Source organism: Crocodylus siamensis, chromosome 5 (assembly GCF_052110815.1).
Source record: "Crocodylus siamensis isolate JL-2025a chromosome 5, ASM5211081v1, whole genome shotgun sequence".
Taxonomy (NCBI): Eukaryota; Metazoa; Chordata; order Crocodylia; family Crocodylidae; genus Crocodylus; species Crocodylus siamensis.
The window spans coordinates 80,203,763-80,219,109 of record NC_143399.1 but is presented as its reverse complement, the minus strand read 5'-3'; the positions used below and the strand labels follow the sequence as shown (position 1 = coordinate 80,219,109).

Genomic DNA, 15,347 nt, shown 5'->3' with positions numbered 1-15,347 from the left:
GCCTATTCCCATTGTTCCTTATCACCCCAGGTGGTGCTGGGGAGAGAAGGGCTCTACCTATTTGCTGTTGATCTTCCCTGATGAGTTTGTAGGCAGCCACCAGGTTCCCCCTCAGCCTCCTCTTGCTGAGGCTTAACAGGTTCAGGTCCCTCAGTCTCTCCTCACAGGGCATGTCCTGCTGCCCTCTCACCAAGTGGGTGGCCCTCCTCTGAGCCCTCTCCAGGCTGGCCATATCCTTTTTAAAGTGCGATGCCCAGTACTGGACACAGTACCCCAACTGCAGCCTGACCAAAGTCACATAGAGGGGCAGTATCACCTCTCTGGACCAGCTTGAGATGCATTTTTGAATGCATGAGAAGGTTTGGCTGGCCTTGCTTGGCTGCGCTCTGGCATTGGCAGCTTGTGTTCATCTTGGAGTCAGTAATGACTCCAAGATCCCATTCCACCTCTGTGCTTTCAAGAGGGGAACTCCCCAGCCTGTATGTATGCTGTGGATTCCTTCTCCCAAGGTGCAGCACCCTGCATTTGTCCACGTTGAACCCCACCCTATTCTCACCTGCCCACTTTTGTAGTCTGTCTCAATCTATTTGCAGCCTCTCTGTCCCTTCAAGTGTGTCCACCTCGCCCCACATCTTAGTGTCATCATCAAATTTGGACAGCATGCTTTCCATCCCCTTGTCCAAGTCGCTGATGAAGATGTTAAACAGTGTGGACCTGAGGACCAAGTCCTGGGGTACCCCACTGCTCACATCTCACCAGGTCAAGTACAGTCTGTCCACACTACTCTCTGGGTGCGCCCCATCAGCCAATTTTTTACCCATCCAACCGCGTAGGCATCAGTGCCACGGTTGCTTAATTTATCAGTGAGGATGGCGTGAGAGACGGTGTCAAAGGCGGTGTTAAAGTCTAGAAAGACTACATCCACGGTGACACCATCATCCAAGGATTTAGTCACCTGGTCATAAAAGGCAATCAGGTTGGTCAGGCAGGACCTGCCTTTGAATCCATGCTGATTTCCCCTGAGCAGGATCTCCGTTGCAGGCCCCCACAGATGTGCTCCTGGATGATTCTCTTCAAGATCTTGCCCAGCACCGAGATGAGGCTTACAGGCCTATAGTTACCTGAGTCCTTCCTCCTCCCTTTCTTGAAAATTGGGACCACATCAGCGAGTTTCCCTGGCACCTGGCCAGATGACCACAAATGCTCATGCAGCTGGGCCAAGGTCTCTGTGATGACCCCTGCCAGCTCCCTCAATACCCTTGGGTCCATCTGGACCTCCAGACTTAAAAATGTCTAGCCCTTCCAGAAGATCCTTAACTGCATCTGCGCTGACTGAAGGCGTGACAGAGCTATCCCCAAGATTGTCCTTACCTTCGGTAGGTGGGATGTCCCGGTCCCTGTTCAAGAAAACAGAGGCAAAGAAACTGTTAAAAATATCAGATTTCTTGTCTGGTGTAGCCACAAGATTACAATTTGCGTCTTACAGGGGCCCTACATTGCCTGGTGCCCTCTTTTTGCTCCCAGTGTACTTGAAAAAGGACTTTTTGTTGTCCTTAATCCTGGATGCTAGCCTGAGTTCCACCTCTGCCTTGGCCTTCCTAATAGCCCTTCCACACTCATGGGCCGAGGAGGAGTACTCCTCCTTGGTGATATCTCCTCCCTTCCACAAGTTGTACGCCCCCCTTTTAGTCCTCAGGCATTGCTGAATGTCCTTGCTGAGCCAAGGGGGTTTCTGAGCACTCTTTCCCCGCCACCCCCTTGCTTCTCCCAGGGAGTGTTATCCTTTGGGCCTGTAGGATCGCCTCCTTAAGGTATGACCATCCCTCATGGACTCCCATCTTCTCTACCCTCTGGGCCCTCAGTGCCTCCCCCACTAGTCTCCTAAGGTCATTGAAGTTGGCCCTTCTGAAGTCAAGGGCATTAGCCTTGGTGTAATCCCTTGACACCCTGTGTTGGATAGTGAAATCCAGCAGGTGATGATTGCTATTGCCCAGGTGGTCAAGGACCTGCAGTCCCCTCACCGGGTCATCCCCCATAGCCAGGACCAGGTCCAGCAAGGCGTTATCCCTAGTGGGGCTGTGCACTTCCTGGATAAGGTGAAGGTCCTGTAATACAGCCAGGAACCTATGCAAGTGGTCAGACCTGGCTGTCTGCCCCTCCCAGCAAATGTCTGGGTAGTTTAGATGACAATGACATCCCTTGACCTAACTCCCTCCATAAGCTGACTGGAGAAGTCCTGGTCCAGCTCTTCCCCTGGTTGAGTGGTCTGTAGTGGACGCCCACCGTAAGGTCCCTTTCGCCACACCTCCATAGTTTCATAGTTTCATAGTAGCTAGAGTCGGAAGGGACCTAGGTAGATCATCTAGTCCGACCCCCTGCCTTAGCAGGAAAGAGCACCGGGGTCAGATGACCCCGGCAAGGTGCTCATCTAACTTCCTTTTAAAAATCCCCAGGCTAGGAGCCTGCACCACTTCCCCTGGAAGCTGGTTCCAGGCCCTAGCCGCCCTGACTGTGAAGTAGCGCCTCCTAATATCTAATCTAAACTTACCCTCCGCCAGTTTGTGACCGTTATTCCTGGTCACTCCTGGCAGCGCATGGGGGAACAGGGACTCCCCCAATACCTGCTGATCCCCCCTGACCAGTTTGTAGCAGGCCACAAGGTCCCCCCTTAACCTTCTCTTGTGGAGGCTAAACAGGTTCAGGTCCCGTAGCCTCTCCTCATAAGGCCTGCCCTGCTGACCCCTGATCATACGAGTGGCCCTCCTCTGAACTCTTTCCATATTGTCCACGTCCCTCTTGAAGTGTGGCGCCCAGAACTGGACGCAGTACTCCAGCTGCGGCCTGACCAGTGCCGCTTAGAGGGGGAGGATCACCTCCCTGGACCTGCTCAAGATGCATCTGTGGATGCATGACAGGGTACGGTTGGCCTTCTTGACTGCCTCCCCACACTGCCGGCCCATGTTCATCGTGGAGTCAATGACGACTCCAAGATCCTTTTCCGTCTCCGTGCTGGCAAGAGGGGAGTTCCCCAACCTGTAAGTGTGGTGCTGGTTCTTCCTCCCCATGTGCAACACCTTGCACTTATCAGTGTTAAACCCCATCCTATTCTCATCCGCCCACCGTTGCAACCTGTCAAGGTCAGCTTGTAGCCTATTGCACCCTTCTAGTGCACCCACATCCCCCCACATCTTAGTGTCATCAGCAAACTTGAACAGGGTGCTTTCTACCCCGTCATCCAAGTCACTGATGAAGATGTTGAACAGTGCGGGCCCGAGGACCGAGCCCTGCGGAACCCCACTGCCCACGTCCTTCCAGGTCGAGAAGAACCCATCCACTACCACCCTCTGGGTGCGGCCCTCCAACCAGTTGGCGACCCATTTGACCGTGTGGGCATCGATACCACAGTCTCCCAGCTTTTTGATGAGGACAGGGTGAGAGACAGTGTGGAAAGCCTTCCGGAAGTCCAGAAAGACTACATCCACAGCAACCCCTGCGTCTAATGATTTGGTGACCTGATCGTAAAAGGCCACCAGGTTGGTCTGACAAGACCTGCCACTGATGAACCCATGTTGGTTGCCCCTGAGCATGCATTCCCCCGCAAGGCCCTCCTGGATGTGTGCCAGGATAATTTTTTCAAAGAGCTTACCCGGGATTGAGGTAAGACTAACTGGCCTGTAATTTCCCGGGTCCTCTTTTTTTCCCTTTTTGAAGATAGGGACCACATTGGCCCTCTTCCAGTTCTCCGGCACCTCGCCAGAGCACCACGAGTGCTCGTAGAGCCGCGCCAGGGGTCCCGCAATGACCTCGGCCAGTTCCTGTAGAACCCTAGGGTGAAGATCGTCCGGACCAGCGGACTTGAACACGTCCAGCCTCTCCAGAAGTACCCTAACTAACTCCTCGCTAACCCCTGGCCCAGGCGTGTCTCTCTCGGGGCCCGAGGGGGGCCCAGCAGGGAGGTGGCTGAACTGGTCCCTACTTAGGAAGACAGAGGCAAAGAAATCGTTAAATATGTTAGCTTTGTCATCTGGCGTGATGACTAAGTTGCCCATCGTGTCCTGCAGGGGCCCCACATTACCCGGGACCCTCTTTTTACCCCCTATGTATTTGAAGAAGGACTTCTTATTGTCCTTAATCCGGGAAGCTAGTCCTATCTCCAACTCTGCCTTGGCCCTCCTGACTGCCCCCCTACATCCTCGGGCGACTGTAACATAGTCCTTCTTGGTGATGACCCCATCTCTCCATTGGGTATATGCCTCCCTTTTAGCAAGGAGACATTCCCGGATGCTCCTAGTGAGCCATGGGGGTTTATGTGCCCTCCTGCTCCCTTTGACCCTTGTTGGGATTACCTCCCTTTGGGCATGGAGGATCGTCTCCTTAAGGAGCAACCACTCACCTTCGACATCTGATTCCCTTCCCCTCTGGGTCCTCAGCGCTTCCCCAACGATCCTCCTTAGCTTGTTGAAGTCAGCCCCCCTAAAGTCTAGGGCTGTTGCCTTGCTGCAGCCCTTTGCCACCTTACGCTGGATGGTGAATTCCAGCAAGCGATGATCACTGTCTCCCAGGTGGCCCATCACCCGCAGCCCCCTCACCAGGTCATCACCCGTGGCCAGCACCAGGTCCAACAAGGCGTCTCCCCTGGTGGGACTGTGCACCTCCTGGGTTAGATGGAGGTCCTGCACTCTGGCTAAGAACCGACATGAGCGATCAGACTTGGCTGACTGCTCCTCCCAGCAGATGTCTGGGAAGTTCAGGTCCCCCATGATGACCACATCCTTAGCTCTCACTGCCTCTGTAAGCTGACCTAAGAATTCCTGGTCGAGCTCTTCTCCCTGGTTGGGAGGTCTATAGTAGACTCCCACCGTTAAGTCTCTCTCCCCTGGACTGCCTTTTACTCTAACCCAGAGCACCTCAGAGTGCCCCCCCTCTACCCCCTTGCTAATTAACGAGGAAGTATATTCCTCCTTGATGTAGAGTGCTACTCCTCCACCTTTCCTTCCTATCCTGTCCTTCCTGTATAGCCTATAGCCCTTGACACTCACCGCCCAGTCATGCGATGAGTCCCACCACGTTTCTGTGATCCCTACTATGTCAGGGCTGGTGACAGCTAGGAGGAGGGCGAGTTCCTCCTGCTTCTTCCCCATACTTCGAGCATTCGTGTAGAGGCATTTGAGGCCTCCAACGGTTGTGCCCACTGACCCCCTAGTCTCAGCAATGCCCCGTCCCCCATCGCTTACCTGTTTCTCCCTTTTGACCATTGGTCTGGGCTCGCTGGCTGTTGCTGGGCCTGGTAGTTCATCTTCTCCTTCGCCCTCATCTTCCCCCTCCCCCGACGAGCCTAGTTTTAAAGCCCGCCGAAGGAGGTTCACCAACCTGGAAGAGAACACACGCTTACCTTTAGGGGAAAGGTGGAGCCCATCCCATCCCAGCATGTCTCTCATCACGATGTGCCGGTCATGGCTGAGGAAGCCAAAGCCCGCCTCGAAGCACCATTCCTGTAGCCTGCAGTTGGTCTCCGCTATGCACATCTTGTAGTTTGACTTGTAGTGTCTCTGCCTGACCTTCCTCTATCCTGAAGCTAATTCTTGATGGATGTGAGGTGCTCTTTGAGCACGTAGAGCACAAGCCCCCCCCCGGTCCTGTGTCTTCTGTATAGGGTGTATCCCCAAATGCCTGTCGCCCAGTCATAGGTAGGGTCCCACCAGGTTTCTGTGAGCCCTACTAAGTCTGGGTTCTTACTCGCAATCAGGAGGCACAGTTCCTGCTGCTTACGCCCCATACTATGAGCATTAGGGTAGAGGCACTTGAGGTCTCCTGCAGGTGCACGTGCCTCACTCCCCCTTGCAGAACAGTTGTGGCCCCCTACTCCCAGAACATTGATGCTTATCTGGGCTTCCTTGGTAAGCTCCTACTTGCTCCTGTTTAAGCCCTGCTGGTTCTGCTGTGCCACTTTGCCTGGCTCCACTCGCTCAGGTAACTGCTGTTTACCACTCTGCTGCAGTAGCTGCGAGATGCTGTAGCTCAGATCCACACTACTTTCTGGACAGCCCCTGCCAGAGCCTCTTGCCTGACAGCGGCCCTGACTCCCTATGCTACCCTGCCCTTTGCCACAGGACAACTTAATCGATATAATTAGAGGAGGTTAAATGGGTAATTTTTTAAACTGTATTTATATCCATAGTTCAGATATACCCTATGTAGCTGCAGAATGACACTGCAGGGTACATTGGGAGGACTGGAAGGAAGATGGAAGTGTGTCGTGACATGACATTAGATACTTAGTAATAGCTGGGACAATTTGGGGTGAGTTAAATTACTTGCTCAGAATGCAATTTCTGTTGCCTTGGCTAAATAGTTTCAGCTGAGAAAAATAATTCAGGCCTAAATCCATGAAGATGTTTCTCCATTTATTTCCCTGTGGGGAGAGCACTCGTCCAGGATTTGTGGGGCCTGTGTTCAGTTTCTTTTAGTATCTGAGAGGATTTTAATCTGCATCACCCAAGCAAGTGCCATAATCACTCTGCTACAGGGTAGTCGGGCTGGAGGAGTTGGGGAGGAAGCAGCTTTCACAGTCTCCTTGAAGTTTTGTGCAAGTGAAAAAGAATTAAACTTTCACTAGAATAGAAACTGACCCTCCCTTATTTCCACTCCCCCACTGAGTGTCCTGATTAACTAGGCTAGTGAGTGTCTTGCAGTGATTATGTTCGTGTGTGTTACGCAAAGTAAAACTGCTCCAGTAGGAGAAGCTGAAGGAGATTATCCCAGAATACCACGTAGCCTGGTGATAAGAGCAGTCATTTACCGCAGAGAGGGGAAGTGGGAGACTTGAATTCTAATGGTTTAGGAAGAGGAAGGAACTGAACTCAGGTCTCCCTTACCTTATAGTTAATCACTACTCCAGTATTTAGAGAATTAAGTGCAGTAGAAACAATAATAAAAAAGAACTGTTCAATATATGGTTTGCTGGGGAGAAAACAACGTGGTTTTGTCAACAGAAGATCATGCCTCACCAGCCTACTAGATTTTCTTTTGAGGATGTCAGTAAGCAGGTGGATCAGGGTGATCCAGTTGACATACTGTTTTTGGATTTCCAGAAAGCCCTTGACAAGGTCCCCCATCAGAGGCCTTAATAAAGTTATGTAGTCATGGCATTACAGGGAAAGGTCCAATTGGCTTAAAGATAGAGAGCAAAGGGTGTGTATAAATGGTCAGTTTTGGGAATGGAAAAAAGCAAACAGCAGGGTCCCATAGGGACCTGTATTAGGATCAGTGCTGTTTAACATATTTATAAATGATCTGGAAAAGGGGCTGAGTAGTGAGGTGGCCCAATTTGTGAATGACACAAAATTATTCAAAATGGTAAAGACCAAGGTGGACTGCAAAGTACTACAGAAGGATCTGACGCTACTGAGCAAATGAGCAACTGAATGAGAGCTGAAATTCAATGTAGATAAGTGTCAAATGATGCATATGGGCAAAGATAACCCAAGCTATACCTACACTATCTCTACCTATACATTCTCTCTACCTATAGTTAGAGAGAACTCTACCTACACTATCTATTACCACACAGGAAAGAGGTCTTGGGATCATTGTGGACAGTTCTCTAAAAATAGCAGCTCAGTGCTCAGCAGCTGTCAAAAAGGGGAGGAAAATGTTAGGAATTATTAAGAAGGGACTTGTAAACATAATGGACAGCTTTTGTCCTGTTCCACCACTGCTCAGCCTGGGCAGGTGAGCCTGGAGTAGGCACGGGATGTGCAGGGTCAGGGCTGTGCAGCGCGGGTCCCCACTGGTATCGCAAGGCTGGGGCCAGTGGTGGTGGCAGCTGGAAGGAGCCACCTGCTACCTGGGCCTTCTCCTGGGCTGTGGAGCTGTCCCAGCCTTGCGGCATGCCAGGGGGGTGGCAGGATGTGCTATGGCTAGACTGTGCCTGAGCCAGGGGACCAAGGGACCTGCTGCAAGTTGGATCCGACTTGCAGTCCATATTTTGCCCACCCCTGATATAGGAGGAATCGTTTCAGGAGCAGCCAAGACTCCTTTCAGGCTTTATGTGAAAAGCAACACCTTAAACTGCATGCAATAAACAACTGATAGTTAACATAGATCGTGGGGCACAAATGTAATGGCCCCATCTTGAGAGGTAGCCATGCTCCACACTGTTTTCCCAGCAGTACATTCCCAGTGGTTTTACTGCATGGCCCCACATAATCTTTTCAAGTAATCTGTCTGGAGGTTACAAAGGCCTGGAAAGAAGTAGCGAGGTCTGCATCTTCAAGAAAAGTTAGCAATGTTCTTGCCAAATACAAGTGATAAAAGATGCTTTTGACAACTGCTATTACTAGGAGATCTGTAGGCACTAGTGGCAAAAGAAGATGAGAGTTTTAACTTAAGGTTCAACTTTGACTGGTATTAATAACAGCCAGTTAGTGGTACAGGTTACCCAATGGCACAGTTACAGTAAATTTAAATAGAGATATTTTTGCTGAGATTAGATCACTATTTGGAAATTACAGTGTCTGGTTGATTATGATGAATGCAGGGTTTAGATTAAATAACCAGAGGTCCCTCTCATCTGCAATTCTGTAACAGGTTCCTACCTCTTTTTTAAACTTTTATTCTAAAAAGGGGGAAAAATTAAAATCTGCATTCACTGTATTTCATGGTCTACAAGTCAGGTCTCAAAGCCCAATTATTGTGTCTTAAAAAACAAACCCGACTTTTACACCATGCTGGTGCTGCTTGCAGGGGATGCTGCCATGCCAGCAGAGCACCAAACCCATCCCCTCCCCCATCCCCTGCAAGTAGTGTCACTGGCAGCGCCGCTTGCAGAGGATGGGGCCACACCAGCCAAGCATGAACCCAGCCCCAACTTTTATACACCGTACCTATAAAAATCCTTACCTTTCAGATCGGAAAGTCGGCAGCTGACCTATACATCGTATCGACCTATACACCGTGAAACGCTGTAAACCTAATTCTTCCTCCATTCATGTTAGAAACAGGAAATTATATTTTATGGGTTAAATATCTCTAACTTTTTAAATTAACAGCAGCTTTTAGAGGCATTTTAGAAATGCACATAAATAGTTTAAGCATCTGTGAACATTTTTACCATATCTACCTGAATCTAAGATGACTTAGAACGTAAGCTGATCCTCCCAGTAATTAGATTCTATACATGGAAAATCTATAATTTTGTATAATTTTCCATGTATAGAATCTAATTGAAGGGTTGTCTTAAATTTGTCCCCCACCCACTGCTGCAGTGAAATGAGCAGTGCTTTGGGGGCAAGTGAGTGGGGAGTCAAGTGGCCTGCCCCTTGTTGCCTGCCCCTCTACTTGCTCCTACAGCTGCATGTCCCCCCAAAGTGCCTGCATGCCCCAGCCCCTGCCCCCCCTGCACTGCTTGCTCTTCGTCCCAACTGCCCCCCTGTGCCTGTTTTCCCTGACATGGCACTTAACCCTGACCTTCACCCCCTGGCATCTGCCTCCGCCTCCCTCTCATGCTCCCTTTCCCTCTTGCCGCTGTCCACCTGAGAGTCGCTCTAATTAAAGTGCCACAGCATCTTATGCATCAGTGCCCCCACACTTTTAAAATGATGGTGGGGGTGCTTGAACAAAAGCTCATTCAAGCTTTAGTTCAGGTGAACCTGCTGCCACTTTTGAAGCATGGGAATGCTGATGCATGAGATGTGGGAGGCTGCTGGAGCATGGTAATAATTACCGAGCTCTAGTAGACTCGATTGAGTCTGCGCCGATGCTCTGTAATTACCGCACGTCAGAGCAACCTCTGTGCTCATGTACAGGTGCCATTTAGCTTTGTAACCTTAATGTTGTAAATCAGGGGTTGGCAACCCCTGCTACACGTGCCAAACATGGCACATAAGCCCAGTTTCTTTGGTGTACGTTGGGGCTGGGGAGGCAGCAGCTGTGTGTAGCCTCCCAGCTGCAGCTGGCCCCAGGTCTGGGTAGCTGCTGCCAGCCCGGAGCCTGGGCTGCTCCCAGCAGGCAGCTGCGATGCTGCAAGCTCTGCTGGGAGCAGCCCAGGCCCTGTGGCTATCAGGAGCTACCCAGAGCTGGGGCCAGCTGCAACCGGGAGGCTACAAACAGCTGCTGCCTCCCAGCCCCAGCGGGTGCAGTGCTGGCACCTGCTGCTTTCCTGGGGCCGGGAGACAGCTGGGACTGGGGCGGAAGGGCGTTATACAGAACTACTGCTTGAATTAATGGAGTACCTGATAGCAGCAATAGCAGACCACCAGTAGATGGGGGTGAGACCTATGTTTTGTCAGTGGGTTTCATAGTTTTTTGCTATTAGCAAAGGAATGGTGCAATTTAGTAACTTTGGATTCTTGGAGAATGCGTTGGTATTGATTGCACTGTAGAAGCCTATGTTTGCAAGTCTGGAAACTTTTTTATTGACTGATTGATTGATTTACCAGTAACAATTTGGGTTGCATATATGCCCTGCTCACCCCCAGCTCATCTGATCTGATCTTCTCATGTCCTTCAGTTACTCCCATGCCCCTGCTGAATTTCCCAGTTGATTTCTAGTCTCCCTTTTCGTGTTCCTCATCCAGTCTAAGTGCTCGTACTTGTCCACTGAAGTGTAACATACTAGAATCCAATGTAGAGGTACCCTGGGAAAAATCAGATACACCAGTGCAAGTCAGTGTTGGTGTCATGTGTTTGCTTCAACTGTGGAATAATCATTTTGCCCAGTGCAGGCAGCCTGTTTTTACTTCTGCCGCTATGTAGTGGTGAGGCCTTTCCTTTTTCATGCTCTTGTGACAAGGTATTTAGCAGAATTTGCAGATTCATTGGAATCTGACAGAGCTGTGTCATGAACTCTTCTGCTGTGGTCACAAACTTGCAACCCCTGGGCTGTCAACCATGCTTCTTAGCGCCCACACCACCCCAGCCTGTTTATTTGCTGATGTCAGCATCACCAGTCTAGCCTTTAGGCAGCCTATGTTTTATCCTACAGGAAAGTCTGTATTGACTAAAATAAGATTTACAGGCTGCTGTGGAACCCTAAACGAAGGCCAGGCTGTTCTGGGAGTCACTAGGCCTCCACCCAGCTGATGCAGTGTCATGGCCTGAATGCTTGTGCCCAGGTCACGTTATATAACCACATCTGTCCATTCTTCCCCTGCACAGCCTAACGTCAAAAGGCAGCTTGTACAATTGCTACTTGGCAGTTACTGCAGGAGGGCTGGTCATCTGTTTAAAAAAAAACAACACAAAACTGTCTTCTACAAATATGGGCAGGTAGCTTTGTGGTGATGGCATTAGTCCTGTTTAATAATAACAGTTGCGGATAGGAATGCCAAATGTACTGGTATTGAATTTTATTTTTAAATTGATCATATTAATATCTAATTGCTTGAAGTGCAGTCTCAGTTATAGTATTACCAGTTCTACTTGTTCTTTTTTTAGATCATCCTTTGCAGGATGGAAGTGCCAAGTGCAAGATGGTTCATTGAATGATATAGACTATTTCAGCTTCTTTTTTTCAACCCTCACAGGTAATCCATGTTAATTTTTTACTTTAAAAATAAGAAAATGGAAATGATTTTAATGAATTAGTGCAGGCTTCAGCAGTGTACAGTGCTTAGAGCTGCTAGATCTGGGCCGTGGAGCTGAGGGGCTTCAGCAGTGTTCCAGCAGTGCGGGGCTTTGTCCATGCTGGGTCTGAGTAGCAAGGAGTTGCACCCACACTGCAGCTCTGGTGGGAAGAAGCAGCAACCAAGAAAAGCAATAGCAGCTGGGTTGGTACACCAGTCCACCTTGCATCTAAGCCTCTTGTTAAGGCTAGCAGCATTATTGACTGCTGAACTATAGGATCTCATTTATAAGAATTGATAGGTAAGGTAGATCAATACCAATTGTGAGGTGCAGGTTAAAGATGCTTGTACACACTGCAAAATATCAGAAATTCTAGTAGCCTTGTACGCTTTGCTTATTTATTCTCTTTAATTCTGTTTTAGCCCCTTATATACTTTCAGTGTCAATTACCAATTGGCCTGAAGTGTTTCACATTCTTTCAGTGCATGGGTTAATTTTTTTTCCTGACTGCATTTTCTTCAAATTCTCAGTATTTAAATTATTTTATCAAAAAAATATTTTTCCCTATTTTAAGAAAATGCTGTGTGTGTATTTGTATATATTTTATTTACACACAAAATTAGAGTCACTGCCAGATTGCTCTGGGCACCCTGACAATATTTAAAATGTGCAGTTAAACTACACTGATCTCTCCATTCTTCTTAGATAATATTCTTTATGAACATGGAGTACTGATGCAGATAAGGCTATGTCTACATGGGGAAACTCGGGAAATTTAAGGGGAGGTCTACAATATAACTTCATTTAGCATTGATCTTGCCTAATTTAGCTTATGGTGAAAAAAGTATCTTTTCTTTTCTGTTTTTTTCGGAATAGCTCACAAGCATTAGTTACCTTGAGGTAAAAAATTGATATTTTAACAGTGAAGACGAGACTATATTTTAAGTGTAGAGGGAAAATCAGGAAAAACGTTATGTAAATAATAAGCCTTTGGTGGTGCAATGACACCTATTTTCAACTTGTTCATAAAGCATCTGGCAATTAAATGGAACATATACTGGTAACACTGGTTAAAAAGATCTTTCTAAACTAAATTGAAATGATAAGTTTTGTAACTTTTGACCATTAACTGATGTTAAAAGGCAAAAAATACAAGTAACTAATAGTATTTGTTATCTGTTTCATATTGTATTAGTTGATAGCTGTTTGATTTTTTTTTTGATTTTTTTTCATATTTCAGAACACAAACTTGTTAGCTTTTTTCTTTTCTTTCTTTGCATAAATAGTTTGGAGCAAATTGTTCTGCAGTGAAATAGTTACACATATACTGAAACTGCTTCTAGAAATCTATTATTTTGACAGTATTTGCAGCCATTAGCTACTATGCATATCCAAACTCGATGTATAGGAGGTGAAATTTCCAAAATGTATTTAGCTGCAAAAAAACAGGTTCCTTTATTATTTTTAAAACTGCATTAGCTATACCACTGAAAAACTGTGAGCCTTTTTTTAACCAGTTTATAATTCAACTGATGGGGCTCCCAGCCACGGGGAAGACCCTACTACATGTACAAATTAAAGCTTGATAGCAACCAGTTATTAAGTTGGTACATATTTTTGAGGCCTAACTTTATAGCTGGTTAGAGCTTTTTATGGTGTGATAGCTGTTTTGCACATGTAGCTGGTCTCAAAGTAACTGCGCAGTTAACCAGTTAATTGCACATTACCTGTTACATGTAGAGGGGGCCCTTAGATTTTACCTTTACCTTACCTCTTACTGCATTCTCAGGTATTTTCTTTTTTGAACTCAAACTTCATTTTGCTATCCTTTCTTTACAGTATTAACTGAGACGTATCAGAATTATTGAAAAATAAATATTCTGTTAATACAAAAGAATTTTTTCTTCAGTTGTCCTAGTAAAGTGGAACAGTACATGATAAACTGGTTTATTCTTCCTTTTTCCTAGGGTTTTCAAGAGAGGAATTGATGAGCCTTCAGAGCATTAGAGGAAAACCTCACATTAGCCAGACACAACTTTCACCTGTTCGTCTCTATCTGACTGATCTGGACCAGTTTTTACACCACTGGAGTGTGACAGAGGTAATACTAGTTCTAAGAGACAGCATACAAACCCCAGAATTCATAATTCCTCCTCTTTATCCATTGGTATCGGAAAGCTGTCATAAGTTGAAAAGAGCTCAAAATATTGCTGCTAGATTTGTTTATGGCCATTCCAGAGCCCTTTGATAGTATATTGGGGGAAGCTGATTTAAAAGGCAATTGTTCAGTAATAAACCTATTTTGGGCAAGAGGTAGATAAGTCTCAGTGGAAAATTCTTAAACATTAATTAGATTAGGACTTGGAATTAATTGTTGGCTGCCAAAGGAGAAGAAATTATTTGCAAAAACTAATTTTGAAAGATTTTTCTTGAAAGTAAATTCTGCTGTCGAAGAGCATCCTTATTAAACACAAGAAGTAAGATTGAACTGATACTACAAATACTTAAGAACAATTTCTTCTGTTCATCCACTCAGTTTACTTGAATTAGCAGTTTTCTAGTAGTACTGTGAATTCTGTGCCTGTCTCTGATCATGCTGAGGTTTGCTCAGTTTAGATTTACCCTAGGTGCTAGAAGAATGTGAAGCTAGCAGATTTTATTTTAAACAAATAAGAGGATTTTATTTTAAGCTAATAAGAGAGATTAAATGTATTTCATCTTTGGGATACATACTTCAGTTTTGATCTAGTCATACTTAACAATGAGACGACAGCTATGACAACAGAAGCAATTGTAGACAGCTGTTGTAATTAAGTATGTAGATTGTTTTCAATATTGGCAATCCATTTTGCTTAAAGGTAGAGGCATATTGGGCTCCTTCTGTTCCCACAATCAAGCATAAAATAATACATAAAGTTAAGTGATGTTACCTAATAAGTGCACTGATAAATCTGTATCTGCATCAGTGTGTGTGCATACATTTATAAACTAGACTAAGCACTCTAAGCAACCTATACCAAATTTTTTGTTGGAAAAAAATTATTTAATTTTTTATTAATGAATCCAACTTGAAAAATAAATTTAAGATTTTAAAAATTCATCTAATCCCCTAAAATACACATAAGATCTTTATCTTTCATCAACAGTGTTCCTTTAATATAAAGTCTTGTCTTCTTTTCTTCTCTTCCTTTCGGTCTCTGACAATTTCTTTTATAATTCAATCTACATTAAGCTTTTGCATTTCTTCATCTTTATATATTAATTCATCCCCTCTTTTTCCTCAGAACTCTGCATATTATAACTTTCACTATCTTCTTCTCATCTTTGCTTTTAAGTTTTAAATTTATTTCAAATTTGTTCTTCAGTGTTAGCCTGTACATGGAACTTGCACTTACCTTCAATATTTAGAAAAGTTTCTTCAACTTTCTGGTTTAGAAGCAGAAAACTTTTTTCTTCGCAAGTTCCAGAAATTTGCACCAGCTTTCTAAGCTAGTGTCTTTTTTCCTTTTCCCTTGTAGAACATTGACTTGACTGGCAGGTGACAAAACAAGGAGCAATGATCTCAAGTTGCAGCAAGGGAAGTTTGGGTTAGACATTAAGAAAAACTTTCTCACAAGGAAGGTAGTAAAACACTGGAACAGGTTACACAGAGAGGTTGTGGAATCTCCATCTTTTGGATTAAGACCTGGCTAGACAAAGCATTGGCTGGGATGATGTACTTTGGGATGGCCCTGCTTTGAGCAGGGGGTTGAACTAGGTGACTTTCTGAGGTCCCTTCCAAC

At 46.2% G+C, this 15,347-nt stretch overlaps 1 protein-coding gene across 1 annotated transcript in view; it reads left to right on the top strand.

Moving 5' to 3' along the window:
• Window positions 1-15,347, top strand: part of TEX10 (testis expressed 10) — a 121,490-nt gene that overhangs the window by 63,740 nt on the left and 42,403 nt on the right. The window contains exons 10-11 of the mRNA XM_090049451.1: window positions 11,437-11,525; window positions 13,533-13,666. Coding sequence (XP_089905577.1) covers window positions 11,437-11,525; window positions 13,533-13,666 — 223 coding nt within the window. The remainder of the gene's footprint in view (window positions 1-11,436; window positions 11,526-13,532; window positions 13,667-15,347) is intronic.